Raw genomic sequence first — 24,415 nt, forward strand, 5'->3', positions numbered from 1 at the left:
GGAATCTAATTTAGTTGTCACACAGAGTAAGTATTAAAACACAGAATGTAGCTTACATCTACTGGAAATAAAACTGTTTTTCTTTTTTTTAAAGAACTATTAAACATAAGACACAAAGGATCAGTAACCTTCTCATTAACCTCTCAAAATGGGATCCATTCCAAGCTAGGCTTGAAAACATTCTCTCTCTGAAAACTACCATGCAGTCTTACCAGTTAATTGTTATCCTTATCAAAAAATGACCCACATTAACATTTAGCTTGAGGTTATTAGCATATTTATAAAAATAAAAAAGAAAAGAGTGACCAACATTGTTCATGTTGCTGCCCTTTAGAGTGTGGAAAGAGAGAATGCAGCAAGTATACTTAGAAAAAAAAAAAAATCATATTCAAACAGTCACTGTTTCATGCTTGTGGACTGCTGACTGAACACGAACTTCTTTCAGACATAAGACATTTTGTTTCACTGTACTTTTCCTTCTTGATGTAAACAACATTAAGCTAGTTAACACAGACCACTGGATGGGGACAGAGGTCACAGCATAATCTCTCCATTTCAGTACGCTGAGATTAATGAGGACAGCAAAATACTCTTCTCTGGTTCTTCCATGTGATAGCATTTTTCTGATGACATCATGGAAGGCATTCTAATATTGTGATATATGAATTACTTTTCAAAGGCTCAGAACTTGAGATGTGCTGAATGTGTTGGCAAAAATTCAAGCATTTCTGAGCCTAGGGAATGTGTGCCAGCTCATGAGTAATGGAAGCATTTTAGCTCCTGACCTGACAATTGCCTACAAAGAGATATATGCTCTGAACACTGCACCCTGAAAGGGCTCTCCTCCCCCATTTCTTCTCTTCTCCCTGTCAAAACCCCACCAGCAAACTGGAAAACCAAACTCTGGACAACAGCACAGAAGCACAGCTTTGGCAAACTTCCACAGTAGTTCTGAGAATAAGGGTACAATCAGCCTTAAGAAAAGCATCAATTTCCATCAAAGATAATACATGTGGGATGTGTAGTTTGATCTGTAACATCGGTAGGAACAAAGAGTAGACAATACAGAAACAAGTAGAAGTGACACAATCCATAATATCAAACCCAAATGCTAACAAATGTTCCACAAAAGAAATGGCTGGGGAAAATCGCACGGGGTCAAGTCTAACAAAGAACTAAGCCGCACCAGTAGATTGCCTGATGGTGTTCCTGTTAAGCAGAACTGCCCTCCCCATTATGCAGCACTTACTGCAATTAAGTATAGTTCAGCATAAATTAGTTCTCTGGGAAATGACCCAATCATCAGGTTTCATCAATTAAGCCTTTCTTGTATAAACATAGTGTACTGTGTATAGAAGACAAAGTCAGTGCAATTTTCTTTGCTTATCCCACTGAACACAAGTCTCGAAGACATCTAGAAATCTTGATAAATCCCACATTTATTGCTGTGTTTTCACTCTCCTTGGTGTAACAGATATATCAACTTTGTTGTTGTGTTTCTTTCAAGCACTTGAAAGGAGTTGTCTCTTACCTACTAATACCCTAGTGTAATAACCACCACAGCACTGATGTTTCGGTTGCACAGCATGTATCTGACCACCACAGCAAACCCCTGGTGAATTAAGAATAAATGGAATGTACTTGTCCTCGCAGCACTGGAAGCCAGGTTTATTGTCGTGAAGAATCCCATTACAACATACCTAGAAGTAGTTAAAAAAAAAAAAAAATCAGTAAGGCAATATCTATTAAATAGAACATAATGTGTTCTCTGGCAAAATAACATATATGAAAATGTGTACAACACATCCTACTACAGACAATAATATGACTGCAGTCTAATAAAATGTAACTTGGCTAAAATCCTGTGTCCTCCAGCATTATCAGACTTCAATAAACTATTGTGTCTTTGTCAGAATGCTGATGTTTTGTGGCTTTCAACCATACTTCACCTCAATAAAATAGTCGATTAATATGAATCGTCTTCACATGGTGAAGGCTGTTTGCATCTTTCAGTGTGGAGTAGATTGCAATATGTAGCTATAATCCACCATCACCTTATCCCTTTATTTTCTCCCCATTTACTTATTTATTTGTTTGTTTGTTTATGATGAAGCATGTCATCTGAAACCCTTACAACTTAAAAAACAGTATTTCCCAATATGAACTCTTGGGTTTTCTGTCACATAAAAATAAGTGGTATTTTCTTCTTATAGCACATGATCACTCATTTATCACCACAGTTCTTCAGACAATGTGATCTCAAGAGAATTGCATTTATATAAGGATTTTTTTTTCAAAATAAAATTTACATTGAAATGAATTTTGAACAGCCCTTTTAACTGCGGACTTCTTTCTAGGTTCTGTCAAGAAAATTATATGCTTGAACAATCAAATAATTGTTTGTACACTTACTCCTGTGTCGATGGAGTGGCATACTGTGTACAGCAACACATATAGAACAGTCAGTATAATCTTCATAAAAATTGGAACCTTAGAACCTACAGTCAGTGCAATTTGTACGAGCCAGAAGGATGCCTTTTACAGAGAAATAGCAAATGCAGTTGGGCAGTGCAGCACAGATGCTAGAGCAGAGTTGCTCCTTTCTTTTCTTTTGACATGGAGCACTTCCACCCCTTACTTTAGCCATGCCCTAAATCAGGTTATCGTAGCAGCAAATAAAATATTCCTTCGGGAGAAGCTTTTCTTCACCTAGGTACTTTCATAACAAAAAACTTTTAAAAATGTATATTACTAGGCACAGGACATCTAATTTTTATTACATTTATAGTATTAACATATATATATACACACATATATATATATATATATAAAAGAAAAAATATAATTCCTTTTCTAAAGTCATAAACAATTTTTTACTGACTTCTACTCCAATACATGATGCTGTGTTTTATTCAGTCATCCTTGGGAGAATTAGGTTAGGTTCTGAAGTTACAATTTACAATACATAAACAAGGCATAACCCAAAATTAACATGACGTAGAGTAGAAGGTGTTCTTGTTTTCTCACTATACTTTGAGGTTTTATAACCTTATATGCTTTCACTTGTCACACAGTTTTCTGTTTTTCCAGCACACTTTCTCATTCAGCTTCTGTTTTAGACTGCAAAACCAGATGAATTTTGTCATTTTCTGTTGAGGAACTTTGAATCTTTGTAGGTCCTATTATATTATTTTGCTGTCCACCTTGTCACTGGTAATACAATCCAATCTATGAATTTAATTAACCTATTGCTCCTCCTTCCAGATCATTAGTTAAGATGTCAAATAAAACTCTGTTTTACACCTCTTCTCTGCTTCCCATCTTTTAGATATTTTTTTGGCTGGCATGCACTCCAGGCTGAGTTTTTCTTCATTTACAGTTGGCTCCAGAGCAATGTAGAAGATTACCTGGCCTCTCTGTATTTCCAAGTAATTTAAAAGCATTCTTAAAAACATCAAGTTAAGTACTATCACACCACTGTCCTCAGAGTAGATCGCATTTATCAACAATTCTTGTCACTTGTAAAGAATGGCCTCTGTCCTGTCCTTTTCACTGCATGCTGAGCTTGAGACACCAGAACCAGTAAATGCTCTATGTGCCTGCGCAATAGGAGGCCAGAAATATGTTCCTCACATGTTCTTGGTCTCAATCTGTGTGCCCCTTGGGATTGTGTCTCCCTCTGTGATCCTGTACCTCTTCCTTCTTATCAGTGATGCACACCACCCAGATTTCACCTGAACACAGTCCTTCTCTCTTTCAGATAAAGAAACTTGCACAACTTTGGCATTATCAGGCTCAAGTGCCTGAGCAGCCATTTTACTTCCCATACGATGTTTTAAGAAAGGCCCTTTCTCTTGTGAATCCTCGGTAGAAACACCTGCTCTACATCTTCCACACAGACACTGGGAGCACCATTTTAGTACTAACTCTAAAGAACTCTGGTTGGAACGTTATTTGTAAGATTGCATTATTACTGGTGTCTCTCCTTTTCCTCCTTAATTCCCTCAAAAAAATCCCCAGGTATGTTACAATAGTTCTAGCCCGAACTTTCCTTTATTAATAATTATTTAAGATCCTCAGTATTTCTCAATACCCTATACACAGCTTCCAAAAAGGGGTCCAGTCGGCTCTAAATTACATTCAGTCTCTCATGGGGCATTACCTATTGATATAGTTGATGCTATTGTTATGTAGCTCCATAACATCCTCTGCAGTCGGCTGTAAATTGTTAAATAACACTTTTTTGGCAGTCCTCTAAAGATAGTTAGTTTCTATTTGCATTGATATTCAGCCCCAGGATTCTGCATTATCAATCCATAAAATAAAATGCATTCAAGTAATGCTAAAATTCTGTCATTGACAAAGAAGAAAAGCAGATGGATTGAAAGTTATAGTGGCAAAAGGTTATTATTATCTCATCCTCTTAGATCTAAAAGTGACAGATTGCGTTACTATGTACATGAAAGCAGAAGCCTCGTAGCGATCAGATACAGGGACACCAACATTTTAGGCAGGTCGGAGATCTCACCCTCGTACAGAGGGTTGAATGCTTGACATATGCTTGCTAACCAGGAGATCTTTACTGTCTATGGAGATGATACAAGATGTTCATTCTTAGCTATCGTGGTAGACTGAGTTACATACAAATCAGTCCTGTAGTTATTCTCCCATCCAAGCCTAGTGAGGGACTGTGACCCAGGAGCAGAGGGACTGGGAAGGTCTGGGCATAGAGGAAGGCTTTTTACAATGTCTGAGAAAGGCCCAGTCAGCCATGACACTAGCGCAGAGCAACTAGATGTCAAATCTGGCAGGCAGGATTACACAATATTTTAGCAATTTTTAAGAAGACTTCAAACTTATCTATGAAACTCTCTTTTAATTAAAATTGTGTCATCCCTGATTCCTCTGCTTGCTGAAGACTTTGCAGAAGGATATTACCTGGCCTTGTGGACACATGCCAGTTAATGTAGGACTGATTTATCCAAACAAACAGATGTGCTAGGCAGCCATGTTTATCGTTCTTGTCAAATGCTTGCTGCCAGAGCCACTTTGTGAAATAGCAATTCACAAAACACTCCAAGGAATTCCTATTAGCTACAGGAGTTCATTAAAAAATTTCTGCCAGTGGAGCAAACACCAGAGTAATGATTGACCCATCATGTTCTCATGTGAGAAGGACTATTTTAAATTAGCAAGGCTCATTCTTTTTTACTTAAATTATCTCTGAATCTATATAGACACACTTTTTTGCTAAGTGTACTTAGCCATTTATTTTCTCAGCCTGCTGTTCTCTTTTGGTAACTGGTACAGCCTTAGATCTAAAAACCATGAGCAGAAATTACTGTTATTCTATTACAAATCACTATATATTATCTTACTAAAATGAGTTTCATTTCCTGTCTTTCAGGTGTGTTAGAACACACACTATACATGAAGTCTTACCTTTTAAAAGGTTGTCTAAGCCTGAAAGAACTTGAAAAGAACTTGCACAATATTGCTAGCGTTAATAGTAAATTTTACATAAATATTGATGGAATATCCTTCACCAGTGTTGAGTTGTGCTCGTTTTCACTTCTGAAAATCATGCTTTTGAGGCTAGCTATCTAGCCACCAATTCCCTCCACCTGTCCTCAAGCAAGAGTCCTGCTGCTGTTTTTAACAAATGACACATTAATTATAGTGAGTAAAGGGGCAAGCCTGCACTTCCTAGTAATGACAGAGTTATATTTGATCAGTTCATTAACTGCAGATTTATACAGCTTGTTGCTACTGAAAATAAAAAGTGTTGAAGCTGTTTGAACACCTTCAGTCAAGAACCTTTTAACCATTGATGTTCATACTCTCGATCCATTCTGTATGGAAATTATTAGCCTTTTTGCCATTGTTTTAATTCCACTTTTACCGTACCTGTCATATTCTTTTCAGTGTTCACCTCAGGATGCCAGTAACAACAGGACACTTCAGTAGCTACACAGATAACACAGGAATGACTTCCCATCAGTACTGAAATCATGCTCCCTGATGGGTGGAGCAAGGGCACATTCCTTGTTAATTGAAGTACATCTCTGCAGATCTCATGATAAGCTGATGTCTATTTTGAGATTTCAAACCTGTATAGAGTTATAGATCACACCTTACTGAAAATACAGCTATAAAAATACTATCAATTTTGGCAGCTTGGGAACACCCAAGCAGCACAGGTCTGTTACTGTAAAAGGTACACAGGACATAGGGATGCTCCCAACAGCTGACAAAATTTATCATGAGAGTGTGTTCTCAGCTTTTCTGCAAAACTACACACAAAACCCCTACCCTTTCTGAATTCTTTCTGAACTCAAGGATTATTAATCCATCCAGGGTAAGCTTACCAGGCCCAGCACTGTGTTAGCTATAGTTAAAATAACAAAGATTTCTAACGCTGAAGCAGAAAACCAGATTAACAACTAGAAACAAGAAGCATGGATCTGATGCAAAGATGATTTCAGATAGCAGGAACCTTTTTTTGGTTGTCACTAGGCTGAATATCAAGCCCATATGAGCCCATGAATGTGCATGTACACATGTCCCTTGTAGTTAAAAGGTCATTTGTTCTTTTAGAGATTCCAAACCCAGCTCTGAGCAAGCTGGTTTATTTACACAGCACAGTGCTATGCAGAGATAATAACCTGGAGCCCACAGGCAGCACACATACACCAGTGCAACCCCACAACCAAGCTATTTAGCAGTGCTTTTCTGATCTAACTGTGCTACCCAGCTGGACCCAACCCAGCCAATGTTACCAGAAGAGTCTCTGCATCCTGCCCTGCTGTGCAGTCAAAACACACCCTTGTATTCCTCTTACTGAAACCCTTTGTTTTCTGTGGATGGAGGGGATTATATATTGGTGATCTCTTATATAGATGAGAAATGATAACAAATCTCTCGTTTTCTACAGTGCCTTGCAGTAGCAAGCTGATGATGCCAAATATAACCTATAAGGAAATATAAATAAATAACCCAAGACATATCTCCAAATTACTTTTGTATGAAAGGCCTGGTTTTCCTCTCACTTTATACACCTGAATTCAAGGAAATTTTAAGAGGGAAATTAGAACCATTATGTCTTGTACACAGGGTGCAATAAATGACCTGAGCAAAAATGAGAACTCTACAACTTATTTGTCTATTGGAACTATGTAGATAAAATCTCTCTGCTTTTGCTGAACGGTCTGTCATCAAATGAACAAAAATAACATGCTTATTGTTCTGGATATGAACATTACTTAAGCTGCTCAGCATTTAATTCTCAGTGGCATCTTTTCCTGTTTGGCTGTACCATTAATGCATGGTGAAGAGCAGCTGGCATTGTGATAAGAGGCTTTCCTTTCAGAAAGAGCATACACCGGACAGTGTTGCTTTTCTTCAACTGTTGAATCTAAAGGGCACATACTAGCACAAATGCTTCCACAGTAACTGGCACATATTGACATAAACGTGTGACAGCGGGCTGCCATGTAAGGTCTTACGCTGTCCCTGCCACAGACTCTGGTTGAAGAGGAGGAACATGGATGTGCCAAGATCTCTGTAGATATCTTCTACAGATATTTTGGATGACTCATGCTGGTAAACATAGCAAACCAGACAAAACATTGAGAGGTAAATTTTAACCAATTCACCCACAAAAATCACTCCTGTGTCATCTTTTGTAGAAGTGCTTCCTTTTCCTGTGGACCTTCCAGTCATTTATTATCTGTCCATTACTTAACTAAATAGTACCCAGTCCTAACCACAGTCTCTGAGAATACAGAGAGACTATTATAACAAAATAATGCAAAATTACTTAGAAAAAATTAGAAAGTCAGGAAGCCATAGAAATAAATGGACACTCTCCAAGGTCAAAGTTCCCATAAATGCATGAAGGCTGAAAAAATAAAAATGGAGAAGAAAATTTTAAAAATTAATATAATACAAATTTAACTCACACTTATGCCAAGATTTGTTAAAAAGTCTACCATGCTAAAAACCTGAAATAAGTAAATTTACCTTTTAGAAAAAGGGACTAGCCATAATTCACTCACAAGTTTTCAGAAATATGTATGTTTAATACAGCATTGCTTTCAAGGGAACTCAAAAGCTAAAGCTCTGTTGGCTGGAATAATTTATATTTTGACTTGAACACCTCAAATAACTCACTTCCTTAATTACTGTCTTGTCTGACAGGGAATCTTGTGTACACATATTGTTTGCTTTAGTCATGGAACATGTGATGATGCCTTTGACAAATAGGGACACTATTTCATTACATTAAATCTTACTTTCAAACTAAGAGTTTTCTACCTCATTTGTCAATAAAAACCATTACAGACTCCCGCTACGCTATTGATCCTACTGCTAAACAGGAACTCATATGAAGATTAACCTGAAAATAGCAATAATTTAAAAATACATCTGAGAAATCACAATGGATCCCCTTCAGAGCTGCTCATCATTGTCATGTAACAGCCACCCACTTGTAGCTGAATCTAAACAGATTGTCTGTACTGGAGAATCTCGTCATTAAGCATTTAGCCAAGGAAGAATTTGAGTTGAGGTAAAAAACCAGCAAATCATGTTAATAACCAATATTTGCCATTCAGACTTTGAGGAATGATTTCTCACACAGAGAGAAGTTTTATAGCTTTACTAGGTTTTTTGAAACTCTACATACACCCAGAAAATTTCCTATAGCCTTTAAGTGGCCCAATGAGATCACTTTATGCCAAAGGAGCCATGTGAACCTCCATCATGTGCTCCACAGATACCTGAATAGTTGAGCAGACAAAGAATCTCCTCTAGTAGTTTACAGTGTGTGATCGATGGACCAAACTGAGCACAACTGGTTATTCCAAGTGGGATGCAAAAATACATAGAGACATGTAGATATGCCCACCATGTAATTTGTCACAATTAAGTTCGATCTGTGGATTCAAGAGGCTGGTACTGAGATTTCTCACACTTACATTACATGTAGCTTCTGAGATTTACTTCGGATCAGATACAGCCTGATTCCTTGGGATGAACATCTGCACTACATATGTGGAGCAAAGCTTTCTGAAGGGAAGAAACTTCAGGTAAGTGAAGTGAGGTGGTCCACAGACTGAGTGGGAGCCTGAAATCCCCATCCAGAGCTGAAGCATATTTGAAAGGTTTTTGAAACACAGGTTCTGGCTTAGCTTCCTGTGCAAGGGAAGTTTAGTTTGCATGTATTGAAGCTGCTTCTACCCTGAAGCAGCATGCAGCAAATGAAAACAATCTCGGGATTGCACCAACCCAAAGCGTTAATGCAAGACACATTCAGAAATGCTAACCAGTTCATTTCTTCTGAAAGGAGAAATTAAGTCAACAATCACAGACTTAATACAACAGAATCACTTGTCATCAGCTGACTCATATACATTGGTGGACATTTTTGCAGAGATATCCCTGTACTGAGCTTCAAGTTTTAAACGTTTCAAGACGTGTCAGAGCCTTGATTTTAAAATATAACAAGAAGCAGAATCCTCCGCTTCCCTTCCTCTGATACCTGAAGAGGTTTGGTTTACACACTTATTCTTAAAAGAATAAATTTTTATTGCATCGCCAGTTTGAGAACACATGCATACCTTCAACTCTGGATTATAACACACTTCTCCACAGATATTTTCATGTTTTTTGCATTCTAATGAGATGCACATTCTATTACTTTTGCTGCTCCTTGGAGTCTTTGATTGGCTACACCTCTGCCACGCTTTACGTAAAAGTTCATATCCCAGGATAATGCCATTTGGTTGTCCTGGTGATGCCCAGTTGATCTGAAGAGATCTACAATAAGAAGAAAAGTAACATTTGTTAAATTACGGAAATCATTTATGTTTCTATGGATACTTACATCAAAGGATTGGCATGTAACAGCTCCATTTTACACTAGATCACTTGCAGTGAAATATTTTGAAGTGTCCCAAGTGTTTCTCTGGATGGTGAATTTCACAGCTGCTTTAATAACTGAAAGGTGTGAAAGTTTGAAAAAAGTGTCAATGTGTGCTAATAATCTGAAAAAAATAAATGACACATGCAATCAAAGTCCTTAAAAGTTGCTATTTAAAAGAAATCTCATTCACACTTCTGGAAACTTATGTGTTAAAAAGTTTCTAGCATTTTAATAGTTTTATTTCAGTGGTAGGATTCAGGATGCCTTCCTGATGCTCTATCAAAGGTGTACATGAACTACTGTCCGGGCTGGTGTGACCATTTCATTCTCAGATAAGAACCTGGTGGAGGATGGGCAGATGGGGGCAAGAGACCACCTCCTGCTCTCTGAGCTGTCATCAGTGCAGCTCACTTACAGTGTGCTCAATCACCATTTAGAACAGATTTGAATACTTCATGCCTTTTATCTGTTTTCAAAAACATTAAAAAAAAAGTTGCTTTGACTGTATTCTTCAGCACAGAATTAAAAGAAAGAACTCATCACAGTATCAGTAAGCACTAGTTCTGTGTTTAAATAGTTTAATTGACATAAAAGTAGAAGTAAGAAATGCAAGTGTTTATCACAATTAAGACTCAAGATTTCTGACTTTGAGCACAAAAGCATGACTGCAACAGCCTGCATAAGACTGTCTCCAAAACAAAATCCTGTTGAATTTGGATTTTATATCAGACCATAATCAGTTTATGGAAAAAAGTATCTTAAAGGAAAAATCATGTTAAACTGTAGCATGCCTGTCACTACTAATAAGGTGCAGATAGTGGCTCCAAAATCTCACTTAATATTACAATTAACAAAATAAGTCAGAAAGGATATTTGAAAAAGAAATTTGCTCTTTTATAATGTACACATTTTACATTGGTATTTCAAATGAAAACATAATTTCTTGCATAATCACTGTGGAATGTTGCATAAGACACAAATTTCTTTCACTATGACCCCCTTTGGGTAGAGAGACAGAGATCCCACTGCTACATGTAGATCAATAGGAGGACTGACAACATTGCATAATATAGGCTCCAAGTACCTCTTTTTAATCTCCATGTCCCAATTACACAGCCACTGTCAGAATGCCAGTGACATCATAAATTAGCATTAATTTAAACTGAAGATGTTACAGTGAAACAGCAGCTGCTGAGATAAACTTTGCCATCTTACCAGAATAAAAATAACTGAACTATTATTTCACTTCCTCGAGGTATAAACAGAGGAATACACAGAGCAATAAGCCTTTGCAGAACAGGAATTAATGTCACCTATGAATAGGAGACTTGTAGTGTCACCATTATAATTCCAAGGTCTTCATCTGAACCATAGATTTAATTCCATATTCCGTACATGGCTATTTTGTATTCAATGCATATTTTACCACATGCACACAAACACGCACACAGGTCTACCTTTAAATAGTGTTAGAAGAGCTAACTTAAAAACTTAGAAACAGCAAAATATGTTGTATGAACTTCAGGAAAAAAAAGATAAAAAGGAAAAGAAGGGTAATACTTCAACCTTTATAAATGCCGTTGTAACTCCCTCCTGGTCTTTGCACAGTATAGATCATAGGAGCAAAGAAAACATTCCCAGCCATATTTTTGAATTATTTGCTTTCTGCATGTTTCATTCAGAAGCTCAAGTGTATATTTTCAAAGTATTGTCGCAGGTTTTGCAGTTTTGCAAGTCATATTTCTCTCTAAAATAATTTCAAATTAAGCCTAGAATTGATGCAATGATTTGAACGTTTGTCTTTTTTTGTGGAGCTCAGCATGTATTTGTGTTAGTCTGATCACATACAAGTGTTAAATTTAAAAAAATTACATCAAATCTAAGATTAAAAGACTTCAAGAGCTGGAATTAAAAAAAAAAAAAAAATCACAGAAAGATCACAAGATTCACCTGACATTCTTAAGACAGGGAACACTGCTATTGTTAATGACCACTAGATAAAATACTTTCCTCATCAGGATATCACACACACTGAACAACTGCTTCAGCATTATTGCACAAGAGTTAACTACCTGCTATATCACAGACTGCAGTCCTAACGTAATTAGAGAGGCAAGATGCTTCAGTACAGAATGTCTGATAAATAGGATTATGCATCTGTTGTCGCTATAAACTTAGAAAAAATATTTCTATGCCTTGCTTTTCCTATTATTAAGGTAGAGAGAGTGATCAGATTTCCTCCATGGAAACACTATCTTGAGCACTTTAGGGAAAGTGCTATAGAACTAAGCATCTGTGAGAAACCTTTATGTTTTGCCTGTCCTCTAGATATTTCTGATCATCTTGCCATAGGTTGGCTGGATGTGTCTCCACAACAATCTTCCCCAGCATTTCATGTTTACTCACACAGTTAGGAATCTCTTACTTTATTTGTACTTTCCACTCATTTTCCCAGCATGAAAAATCAGACTTACTGGTCTTTAGTTCCCCTGAACCACATTGTCTTATCTTCCATTCCTCCAGTACCAAGACCAATATAAAGGATATTTTACACAGCACAGTAGTTTCACACTTTCATATTTGAGCTCCTTTAGAACTCCTATGAAAATACCATCATCCCAACAATTTATCAGTAAATGTTTTACCAGTTTGTTCTAAAATCTTTCTTACTAACATGTTAATTAATCCAGCTCATTCACCCACAAACAGCATCTGAAATGGAAACCTTGCGAAGCTCCATGACACCGAACGTCAAACAGAATAACTGACCTAGATTTTCTCCCATGGTCTTATCTTCTCTGAGCTTTGCATTAGAACCTGACCACTGTTTCTGGTTCCTCCAATGCGCCTAATGGGCCCTCTCTTTCTTCATGAAGCTCTGAAGGATTTTCCCTAGTTTATGCCACATGGTGTTTTCTGAGACATCAACATTTTAATTAAGCCCTGAACAGAACTTCTGGCAGGGTCCGTCTGCATTGTGCCTCAGTATTTGGAAAGGAACAAAGCTGCTATTAAGTATTACTATTAAGAGAAAATTAAGCATGTTGTATTACAAAGAACACAAGAAAGAAAAGAAGTGTTTTAAAGATAAATTAAATTTAATCCACTACACAAACTTTAAGTTGGTATCCATGTGCATGCGGTACTCAGAGAACTTTCCAATCTGTTCAATAAAATACATTATTTCTCCACAGAGACAAACTCTTAGGTCTTAACTTAAAAAAAAACCAAACCAAACCAAAACCAAACAAACAAGAAAAAAAAAACCAACCAAACAAACAACAAAAAAACCCCATACTTGATATTAATAGGATCTGTTTCTACCTAATGATGGCCGAAGCCACTCCCCTTCAAAAACATCCCCAAACCCAGATGAAAAACATAACACACCAGAATCAGACTTCAGAATTGGATCCTATACTGTTTTCTGCTTGAAGTTTGGCATTGTAAAATAATCTTTCTATGACTGCGACCTTTTGTGCCAAGTTTCAGCCTGAAGCTGAGTTATTAACCATAAGGGGTGGAAAAGTAAGGTATTTGTAATGGCTCCAATGGTATAACCTTCATTAGAACAGTGTGAATGGAGCTGCTATCAGAAAGACTTCTAAGAAATTGGGGGGTGAAATTATAATTTATGTCATGTAGCACCTTGAGGCAAACTTTAAAACAATTATTTGTGAATGCTACAAAGACATTATCCTACAGCATTTTCATCAATAATACAGCCCCCCCAAACTGATTCAGAAGAGGGAAAAACACCGTGATTCCAATTAAAGACAGTAAACTGCACAGTCTGTATTATATCTTAGGTATCCCACGAGCCTATACTCTAGAAATGCCTTTATTCTCTGTCTGATGACAGATATGTATTAATATGCCCTCTTGTCTACACAAACCGTGGGTGTTTTTGCCCAAGCTTTTTCTTTTATGGAGGATAAATAAGCAAAATTCATATTCAGCCCAGCACCTGCTGAAGCTGTCAGCTGTAGTGTTTGTCATATTTCAATCATAGCTGAAGCCAGCCAGTCATTTTTATACTGCACAATCCCTACATACTCGAGGACCAGAATTAATGAATTAGCTATTGATTAAATTCCACTCTAGCAAATCCACCGTGGCAAATAAATGAACTACCCGGGGCACGTGTAGGCCACGGCCAGACATGTCCGGGCAATCGATCAGTAGTTAGTATTCTTTTGGGATATAAGAACAGCTGATGATAATATGACATGTAGGAAAAGGCAGTGTAGAAACAGAGTCTGTTTCTGGATGAGCAGATTATAAAGTAGGAAGGCATTTTTGATCCTTTTGCATTCATGTGTTATGACATATTAGTCTATATATAATAGCAGAAACATGCATAAGTGTTTGCAGTACAGACAATACAGACAAAGGCATACATAAGTTAAAGCCAAGGGCAAAAGATGAGATCCTGAATTGAGTTCTTATCATCAAACAAGCTTTGACTATATCTGTTTGTGTGACAGAAAAATAGCAAGCTTAATTTCACCCTTACACAGGGACAAAAGATGAATTCAAGCAAAATGTAGAAATGATAAACAGCAAACCAAAATCCTTAAGAGCGTGGAGAAGCAAATAAATTCTGCTGGCCATTTCTGAAGGCTCAGATGTTAGATTTTTGTTATTAAACAAAAAATTCTTTCTATAAAAGAAACAACTGCTAATGAGCATAATCCACCAAAAGTGTAATAAAATCACATGAACAATAACATACACGCAGGAGGCTAACTGTGTTATTGTCAGTGAAATTCTGAAAAATATGTTAGTGAGCTTATTTTTAGTCTGTCTTTGGAAGATATGTACTCACAAATAATCACTGTATATGTTACCATTTGGCTGCTTCTAAGGACTGCAAATCTGATGCTCCCTTTACAAGTAAGAAGTTTGCCCATGCCTGTGCATGCAGTGGATAGGCAGACTGCAAACAGTGGTTCAAGGAGACATAGATATGCATGCCTTTTAAGATAGCTTCCTAATTCTTACTGTTGTGATAGGTGACTTTTTTTTACCCATGATTATTCTAAGCTTCCATTATCAGCATCGCATTGCTCCCCAAGCATTAATCTTCCTCTTCTTAACTGACAGCAAAATGTGATAATTTTCATTCCTCTACACTTCTTCTCTTAACTACTTCCACTTGTGCTTTATTTATTATCACAGCACACCAACACCCAAATGGGTGTGTACATTCAACCAAGAGTGAGATTTCTTCCATTGCTCTTTTGGCCAAAAACTCCAAGACCGACAAAAAGCCACCATGAAAAACATTTTCAAAGTGCCTACTGAATTCTTGTATGCAACTTACTCAGTTGAGAGAAGACAACCTTACATTCTGGTCCCCATTCTGGCTACAAATCACTCTGATATATGAAAGTACCTTGAGCCAATTACGTGAATAATGGGTGCTGACAGCTGCTTTGGCTCATCTTCCACAGTTGTAATCTGGGTCCCATTGCTTCTCACACAGGCATACACTGTGCAGACTTCCATCTGAGGAGAAGATGAGATTCACATTCTCAGGTGCAGAAATCATTCAGCTCTGCTACTTGTTTAGACTCCTCTCCTGGCCCAAGATTTCATTCTTTTCAATTCGACAGATTCCATACAGACAGGAAAATACTTCAGTTTTGAGATAACTATATCTGCCAGAGACATACTGTGCTATATCACATTTTTACTCTGACTTTAGGCCTTGAGTCAGTTTTCTACACCTACCATATAGTCTTACATGAATATAAGGGTAACTTTTCCTTAGTATTTTCTATTCCTTCATGTCTATTCTGGAAAATTAAAAGTGAAAAATACAATTAAGAATCATACACTTAGTTATGAAAAATGCCACAGGAATAAAAAATTATTCCTTCAATTCTTGGAATTAAAATAAGCAAAGGCAACATGTAACAGCTAGTGAAGGATGCTAACATTGCTGCTGTATTGTCAACAGAGAAGTTGCTCAAAATGAAAGGAAACAAAAAACGAAAGATAATGCCATAAAATTTCAGTGAGATGCACATGCATCCAATTCAATACTGTTTCCAAAACAAGAAGAAAAAGAATCAAAAGAAAAAACATTAAACCAACTTATTTTGGTTTTACCTATATTAGTCCAGTATAAAGACTTGGAAAGCAGAAGAGAAGAATAATTAACATCTCAAGCAACAGAAGGTGGCCACGGTAAATTAATATAGAGGGTCTATAAGTAAGGCAGTACACTGAATTTGCATTGTTATTGAGAAAAGACAAATGTGTTTCCGAGTGGCATTCAGAGAGTCATATGTGTGTGCGCGGATGGAGGTTTGCTGTTTGAGAGGGGCTGGAACATAGAAATCTGTTACGGTATGCCTGTCTGTGATGTTTATTTATGGCATGTAGTAACTGGATGCAAATTTTCAGAACGAAGTATACATGGTACTACTAAGTCCTTCTCATATATAATGCAAAGTAAACCTGAATAAAATATACAAGAATAGTTACAGTTAAATGTCAGACTGCATTTCTTGAATATATAAATACCACTTAAGAATAGAAAGATATTGTTTATCCTTCCCTTTTTTTTTTTTAATTCTGCACACAGTATTCTGCCTTCTATTATATGAATATATATGAATAGAGAGGCAAAGATAGGGAAAAGGAAAAGCAAAGAAAAAATATTGTACTTATTAACAGCATAAAAAGTACTACTATGATTTCAGAGATCAGCTCTGCTTCTTCCTTAAAAGGATAAGGAGAAAAAAAAAATGATAAAAGGATGACAAATGCAATATCATTATTTCTCTGTGCTGATATATTATGCATGCCTGATGTTTCTAAAACAATTGCAATTTTCTTTTAATGAGTAGGAGTAGAATCTTTTCCTCCTTGTAATATATGTTGGGGCTTTGCTAATGTTGTAGCACAGAACATTTAGGGGAAAGTAAATGGAGTTTTGATGGTTTGAAAAAAGATAATGGAAATTTGTATTACAAAAAGTGTACACAGACCTAAAATATGCTTTGTAGGTATATGCACACAAACATCCATGCAAATATATGTCCATGTATGTAAAGAATTTAATGAAACAATATTCAGCTTGGAAACACACATATTTTATGTAAAATAAAAGTATCTTACACAACCCAGAAAAGACATTCTAACCTGTATATCATATACAGTGAATGGAGACAAATCTGCTAAAATAAAGGACCCCGACACATTCATTCCAGTCTTGTACTGCTTATTATTTACATAGACGGAGTACTCTGTGACAACACCATTCGGGTTTGAAGGCGATGTCCAGATGACACGTACAGCTGTACTGTTGATGATGACAACCTCTGGAGGGAACATGCCCTCAGGCTCTAGAAATAAAGGAAGAAACTGAATAAACTCCAGCTGTCTCTGCAAAAGCACTTGTTTAACCAAATGCAGATTAGTATTTAGGTTTAGCAAAGGGTTCACTGCTTATCTGCTTCCCTCTGATGAAGTTATCACAGTCTGTAGTCTTCTGTAAATTGGCTTATTATACTCTCAGTTAGAAACCATGAGAGCTGATGGTAAAATGCTTTATACCAGCAACATAGTGTCAATCATCAGTAGTATGTGGCCAGTAAGATATGATGATAAATTATTCACCCATCTGCACTGCCAACATACAAATATTATTTTAATGTGCCCCCCAATCCTAATCCTTCCAGAAAAAAAAAAAAAAAAAAGAAAAAAAAGAGGAAACCAAAACCTGAGACCAAAATACTTTATATCTGGTGGAACGTGATGTTATCAGCCTCAAAGCTGAAGCAATATGAAGCAATATGCAATGTTGTCATTATGTAAATGGTTTTGAATGTTGATTACTATAGGTAATGATGAGGTCTAATACTTATTTCAAAAAAGAAAAAAAACCACACCTTCCTTAGCGTTAAATTACATAATTATCTAAGCATATCAGAAATAACCATGCAAAGACCTATTTTATCGTAAGTACCCATCTTTGCCAGTTGAAAAATTGCCCTTACGATCCATTCTATTTTATAAACAAAAGGTGCTGACCCTCGGCATCAGTAAGGAAATGGAATCCTCACTTAAAGTGCTTTGCTAATGACCTGGAACACTTGCTTCTGAGGTAATGATATTATAATGTTTATAATGAGACTTTATAAAGCAAAAAGATTAGAAATACCATTCTAAACACATTTCAGATGCACATTTTTTTATTATTATTTTATCCTCCCCCTTTACCCAACCCCCCAGTAGTTGCCCACTGGCATAAAAATGACTCATAAAGAATTTTCTTACAGGCTGAACTTACACCTGGAGTTTCTTGTGAGTCAGGAAAGGCCCCGTGTATGACTGTCATGTCAAAAGCACATCGCTTCACAGAGCAAATCTTTTAAAAAACCCATTAATTGTTTCTAAATTCCACCATTTATTGATATGAACTCAGTTCCCAACTTAGTGCACACAGACAGGAGTATGCAGGGGAAGATGAGAACAAACTGGGTTAATATCTGCTATTAGAGCTTTTGCCTCTGTCTCAGTGGGACCGTTTATTGATCTACCACATGATGACAAGCAGCACTTAAGCATTTTAGCGTTTTAGACCTTTTTCCTTTTATACCGGAAATTTTATAATGGAAGGATGACTGATCTCAACCCTAACAAAAATCAATCAATTTCATTCTCAGATTTTAAGCCAAGCCAAATACACTGCTAACCAACCTCCATCTGAGGTAGTCACATGCACAACTTCACTGTTGATGCTGTGGGCTCCGTTAAAAACTTGAAAAAATATCTGGTACTCCGTGTTGGGCTGCAAATCATCTATGACTACAGAGTTTACATCAGCCTGGATCCTCAGAGATCTTCTGTCATCAGTAGAATTCAAGTAGAGGGTGTAATATGCAACATCTCCTTGCAAATCTTGTAGTGCTAAGAAAGGAAAAACACTGGGAGATCAACTGGCAAACATTCAGTGAGCAAGTTTCTTATCAACAACATTTACTTTGAAGAGAAAAACAAATTTTATTTAGACTTCCTTATTAAATAACAAAAATAAAAACAAATGAAGATTCCATTACCTGCCTTCAATTTCACCCTTATAAGCAGTGATGCAGACTGCTCTTCCAAACTTGTCAAAATCGTTAACAGTTCACCATCCTATCTAATATTGGAGAAAGCTTTCTTTCTCTAGACATCCCCATGATGACAATGGAATCTGTGAGGTAAATGAATTAATAGGGGAAATCCGCTGCTAGCCGTGGTGTGCTGACCTTGCAGCTTGCCGCTGTGAAAGGATGGCTTTCACGCAGATAGAAGGAAGAGAGCAAATCAGATTGCTCCATGGCACTAATTAAAGTTGGAAACATCAAAGATGTTTTTCCCTTTTTGCTCCTTCCCATCAAACAACACTCCTCCATACCAAAAGTACTCAATACCTGTGTTTGTCCTCTAGCTGTGAATAAGGGGCGAGTAGCAATGCCTTAAATTATAGCTGCATTCACCTTTATACAGACAGCCTTTTGGCCGTAGTGAAAATGAAAATCTATGTGTTACTATTTTAGAACAAGCATGGTAGCATCATCTACATGCAAACCTTTAATATTTTCAGAAGCATTACATTTACGGGGAAAAAAAACAACTCCTCACATTTCTTCCTAAAATGTGTTTTGCCCAGCACTAGCTTCTCCAGTGAAAGAAAGGAAAAAAACAGTATGATTTTCTGGCTACACAGGGAAGGAAATTCACTGGTCTGAGCTGGTGCATAAACATGGATTCAGACAAATCTTGCTCCCCCATTTTAGTAACTCAGATGTAGTTTATTATCTTGTCTGTCCTTTGTCAAATGGTTTAAGTTCAGATCTGATCAAATGCACCTGCTTTTCCAGTATCAAGATGAAAAGAAAAATTACCACAAAAACTTTAAGCATTAATACATATTGCTTTAGGTGACACACTGTACCACTGAACAGGACTCAGCAGACTGGGAAAGAGCACTGATAAAAGCCAAAAGCATAGTTTCAGTTTTAATAATACACAGTTTTGTCATAGAAATTCCCAATCAAGAGTGATACGTTGTTTTTGTTTTAAGTGGTACAGATACAAGTCCTAAATCCTTACAAGTCTGAAATCTTCAAGAAGTTGTCCAGAAAAAGAAAGATAGCCTTACATTAAGAACTCCCAAGTGTCTAAAGAAAAGAAGAAAATAATTTGACAACTAAGTTTAGGTATAAAAAGTAGTTAATATTATTATTGCCACATAGGTAGTAATAAAATATGATAAGGTTTTCAAATACTGAATGGCCCTGTCTTGGTGTTTAACCTTTGTATTCACAAACATACACAAAGGAAATTTCTAACGTATGAATGAAAATAAAACCAGATTGCATTACCTACATTTAGAAGTTCAGGGGTTTAGATTACTAAGGTAATGAAACTTCAGTGAGCTACTTCAGATCTATTATGTTTGTCAGTTTTTATAAGCATGCTTAATTCAGTCATGCAATTATAAAATAAAGAGACTACATTTGTTGCAATTCAACATCCAGTCCTTATAAAATCATTTGCATGTAAGTCATGCAGAAATTCCCCACTACTGTGTTAGCAAACCAACTAGAGAAACTAGCTAAACTCGTTTTAAGGAGCAGAGCAAAAAGAGAGAGAAAGGGGATTCTCTCATCCTGAAGGGAAGTATTTGTAAATTTTTATACAAAGGGATGAGGTATACCACAAAGACAACAGAATTTTGTGTACTACTACTTAATAGATTTGTCATGAGTTTGCATTAACTATTTCGTCACTTTCACTATTCACATTTTGCAGAAATAGCATATAATAAATACGAACATGAGTGAGAAATCGCAAAACGGGCATACTTTTTTTCCTATTTCTTTCCTCTCCTTTCAAGGACGCTTAGGTATATTATAAATCAAGACAAGGACTGTGTTCCCTATGAGAGCACGGCAGGCTAACATAAGTGATGGCAGGTTAACATCTAGTTATTGGAATAAATACTAAGCACACTTACTTGGTTGTGACCATTCCACTTCTACAGCAGTGTGATTAACAGCACGTGCACCGAGGACACTTCCTTTCTCTGGTAATCCTGCTAATGTAGTAGCTATCACTTCTTCACTTGATGTATATCCTACCTCGTTGTGCACTATGAGCTTGTACTCGTATGTTGTGTACCTAAGACATTTTTAAAATAATTGAATGGAATGAAAAACACAGACGTAGAAAACATTTGCTGTAAACCTTCTGCCTGTGCCAAAGTTTTGTTGTTTCCTCCCTCCCCCAGCCTGAAAAAAATCAGCTGCATTGTTTACACCAATTAAGTCTCTATAAGAGGTGTCTATTTTTTGGAAATAATTCAGCACCATTAACATGATAACAAAAATCAAACACATTCTTTCAGTTCTTCATAGTTATAGCTTCAGAGGTGTTGAGAGATTATAGCTCAATTCAATATGTAATTACAGCAGTGGCAACCTGCCAAAATTTGGATCAGAATTTAATCAAATGAGGCTTTTTTCCTCTTTTGGGAAAGCCATTGATTTTAACTTGCAGAGTCTCATTTGTAAAAGTGATTCACCACACAGCCAGGACTCCCACTACAAAAACGTTTAAAAAAAAAAGTGCCTAGGAATGCAAACTCATTTAATTTTCTTCAGACCTGTGTATATTCAACTTACACAGATTTATTAAATACTTCATGCATATTTAGTAAACTAAGCAACTGTCACTCCATAATTTCATCTCTCTATATTAAATGGCATATTAAGGTATTTTAAGTGGGATTTCATAATCTCAAATTTAATTTCATCATAAAAAGCCTCACACAAAACTGTGCAATCACAGAAACACAGGATCATCTTGTTCAAATTTTCACTGAAGATATAAGCACTTTGGGATAAATATCTACAAATGCAATAAAGGAACATACAGTAAATACCTAATATTTCGAGATTTCACTACAAAAAAAAAAAGCCACTCACTCTGCATTTACTTTTACTTTTTTTTTCAACTGCTTTGTTCCAGCACCTCATATTATGCAGCCATCCAGTCTGACTTTCAACAGAGCTAAGCTTTAACAGCTCCACTTAGAAGAAAGCAAACTAATGGGAGCTCACTAGCTCCAGTTGTAACTGTAAGCATTGTAGAATGGTGACAATATACATAATGTATCTTATTTCCCTCTCTGCATTTTCTGTCACTTGCAAACATGTAGTATTTCCTTGGACACTGTAGCAAATGTACAATAAAAATGGAATGGGATCTAGTCTTCTAATTTGATGATAAAAATTTGAGATTCATTTTTTGATTCATATTTCCAACAATGAAGATGAAATTTCTTTTAGCCTACTAGAAAAGAAGAAGGCATCATTGTTAAAATAGACTTCTGTTAAGAATATAATAAAAATTCATTAATTCTGAAACATGCTTAAAACATGACACAAATTAAAATAGATGCTGATACATGGATTTTCTTTCTGTGAAAAATAAGGCTTGAGTTTCTCTGAAACATCTTCTCTCCAGCCACAAAATCATCCCAAGCTGTTGACTGCAAACACATAGCTGCAGGTTGCAGAAACCTGCCCAGAAGAAGTGTTCAGGTGTGTCCAGGGGTTAGGCACACTTTTCTGGTCATAGCTCATTCAACCCAAAAGGTCATTGTGCCTAATGGCTTCTCACTTAGGTCCTGTCAGAATTAATTGCGCCCCCTGAATTGCTAATGTAACTGCTGCACACATCAGCACTGAAACCAAAGGAAACCCTACATGGAATTTCAAACACAGCTGAAAGAAAGAAATGGACACTGGGGCATGATGGAGTAAAAAAACAGCTGCATGATCAGTTATTGCAATGGATGAAAATGAGCAGAGACTCTCAGCAAGTAGGCAGTGACAAGCCAGAGGCTGGAGCCCTTGGTTTGGTCTATAAAACAGTCTGGAGCAGAGGTCACATTCTGTCTCTTCACACCGTGCTCAGGAGGGATGCTCACACAGGTTTTACCAAGGTAAGTAGAAGCAACATACAAATATTTGAGGGGCAATGATTGGCATGTAGTCCTCATAAAGCACGTCAGCACACAAGCACAGAAAACACACACATCCTGAAACCACGCACAAATGCTATCCTGATATTGTATCTACAAAAAGCAATGCAGAATCTATGTTGAATCTTCCATTACTGGTTCTTAATGTGTGTGTTGGCTTGTCTTAAGGACAGGAGGCTTGACTTCAAGATGTGGCAGCTAAGACTGATCAAGAGCAAATGCCTTGCTCTATACCTACACAGTAGGTCTGACACATACTGAGAAACAGAATTCACCCTCCATTTGGCCACTCTAAATGCTCTGCATTTAACTATAATGAAGCTAACACAAAGCCGCCCTTAAATTAGATCTGCCGTGAGTGTGATAAATACTTTTCTTGCCTTTGGAGATATTAAAGCGATCATTAATTTGCACTTTTAAAACCAGATAAGAAAAACAATGCTGAAACCAAGTTTGAAATGCTTCCCAGCTAGGGCTTCTCAAACATTTGTTCTGCAGGTGCAATGATTCTGTCCACACACAAATCTAGAGCGTATGTACACACACATCTAAATGGTTTGATTGCATGAGCATATCAATGCTAAAATTTCACGAGATCTTTATTTTCATTTGTTTTGTCAGAGCAAAACAATATATGAGTCAAGAATAACAGACTAATAATAAATCCCCACATATTAGAATGATTAATAACAAAGATGATGACAAAAAATATTTCATTACATAATTAATATGTTCACTACATAAAGACACAAGAAATACTTTGAACTATTAAACATACACTATACAAAATGCCAGCATTTGTTTTTATAGTTTTTGTAATCTCACCTGCTAAGACCCTTATCTTCATAAAACCACTGAGTTCCTGAGTAAATATTGTGCCACAGATTTAAATCTTCAGGGGGATTTGATGCAAGTGGTTGCTGGATTTTACGTCTCAGGAGCTCATATCTAACACAAAAGACAAGCGAACACCAGGATTATCTCAACTAATGTTATTACACAAAAAAAAAAAAAAAAGACCAAAAAACCCCAACCAGTTGTGGGGTTTTTTTTAAGCCATACATTATTTTGTTTTTACAGCTGTAAACTTTCTGAGATAAACATTCTTTTCAATGTTTCATGTTTTAAAACATTCAATTACTTAAAGAAGCTACTTTGAAAATGCAAAATGAAGCACTTCCATTTGAAAGAATGAGTTTATTTAATGATTTACAGATTTTAAACTTTGTGGAAATGCTATGAAGATCAAGTGCAAATAGCCTAGTAACAGTGTCTTATGCAGATTTGACTGATGCCATCTGATATGCACAGACTGCTCCAGAATGTGAAATGACAGTGTCTCTTTCTTGCAAATGTGCTGAAACCTATTTTACTGGTTATAGCTACTTAAGCGTGCATTTGTGTTTAACGTGTGTTTGCCAAAAAACACAGTGTAAATT

General features: G+C 36.6%; 1 protein-coding gene across 1 annotated transcript in view; it reads right to left on the bottom strand.

Moving 5' to 3' along the window:
• The window catches only part of USH2A (usherin), a 387,004-nt gene that overhangs the window by 90,488 nt on the left and 272,101 nt on the right, over positions 1-24,415 (bottom strand). The window contains exons 43-49 of the mRNA XM_065058452.1: positions 23,802-23,924; positions 20,946-21,109; positions 18,641-18,850; positions 17,081-17,283; positions 15,324-15,436; positions 9,621-9,819; positions 1,532-1,700 (exon numbers count right to left, since the gene is read on the bottom strand). Of these exons, the coding sequence (XP_064914524.1) occupies positions 1,532-1,700; positions 9,621-9,819; positions 15,324-15,436; positions 17,081-17,283; positions 18,641-18,850; positions 20,946-21,109; positions 23,802-23,924 (1,181 nt within the window). The remainder of the gene's footprint in view (positions 1-1,531; positions 1,701-9,620; positions 9,820-15,323; positions 15,437-17,080; positions 17,284-18,640; positions 18,851-20,945; positions 21,110-23,801; positions 23,925-24,415) is intronic.

Source organism: Columba livia, chromosome 3 (genome assembly GCF_036013475.1).
Source record: "Columba livia isolate bColLiv1 breed racing homer chromosome 3, bColLiv1.pat.W.v2, whole genome shotgun sequence".
Lineage (NCBI taxonomy): Eukaryota > Metazoa > Chordata > Aves > Columbiformes > Columbidae > Columba > Columba livia.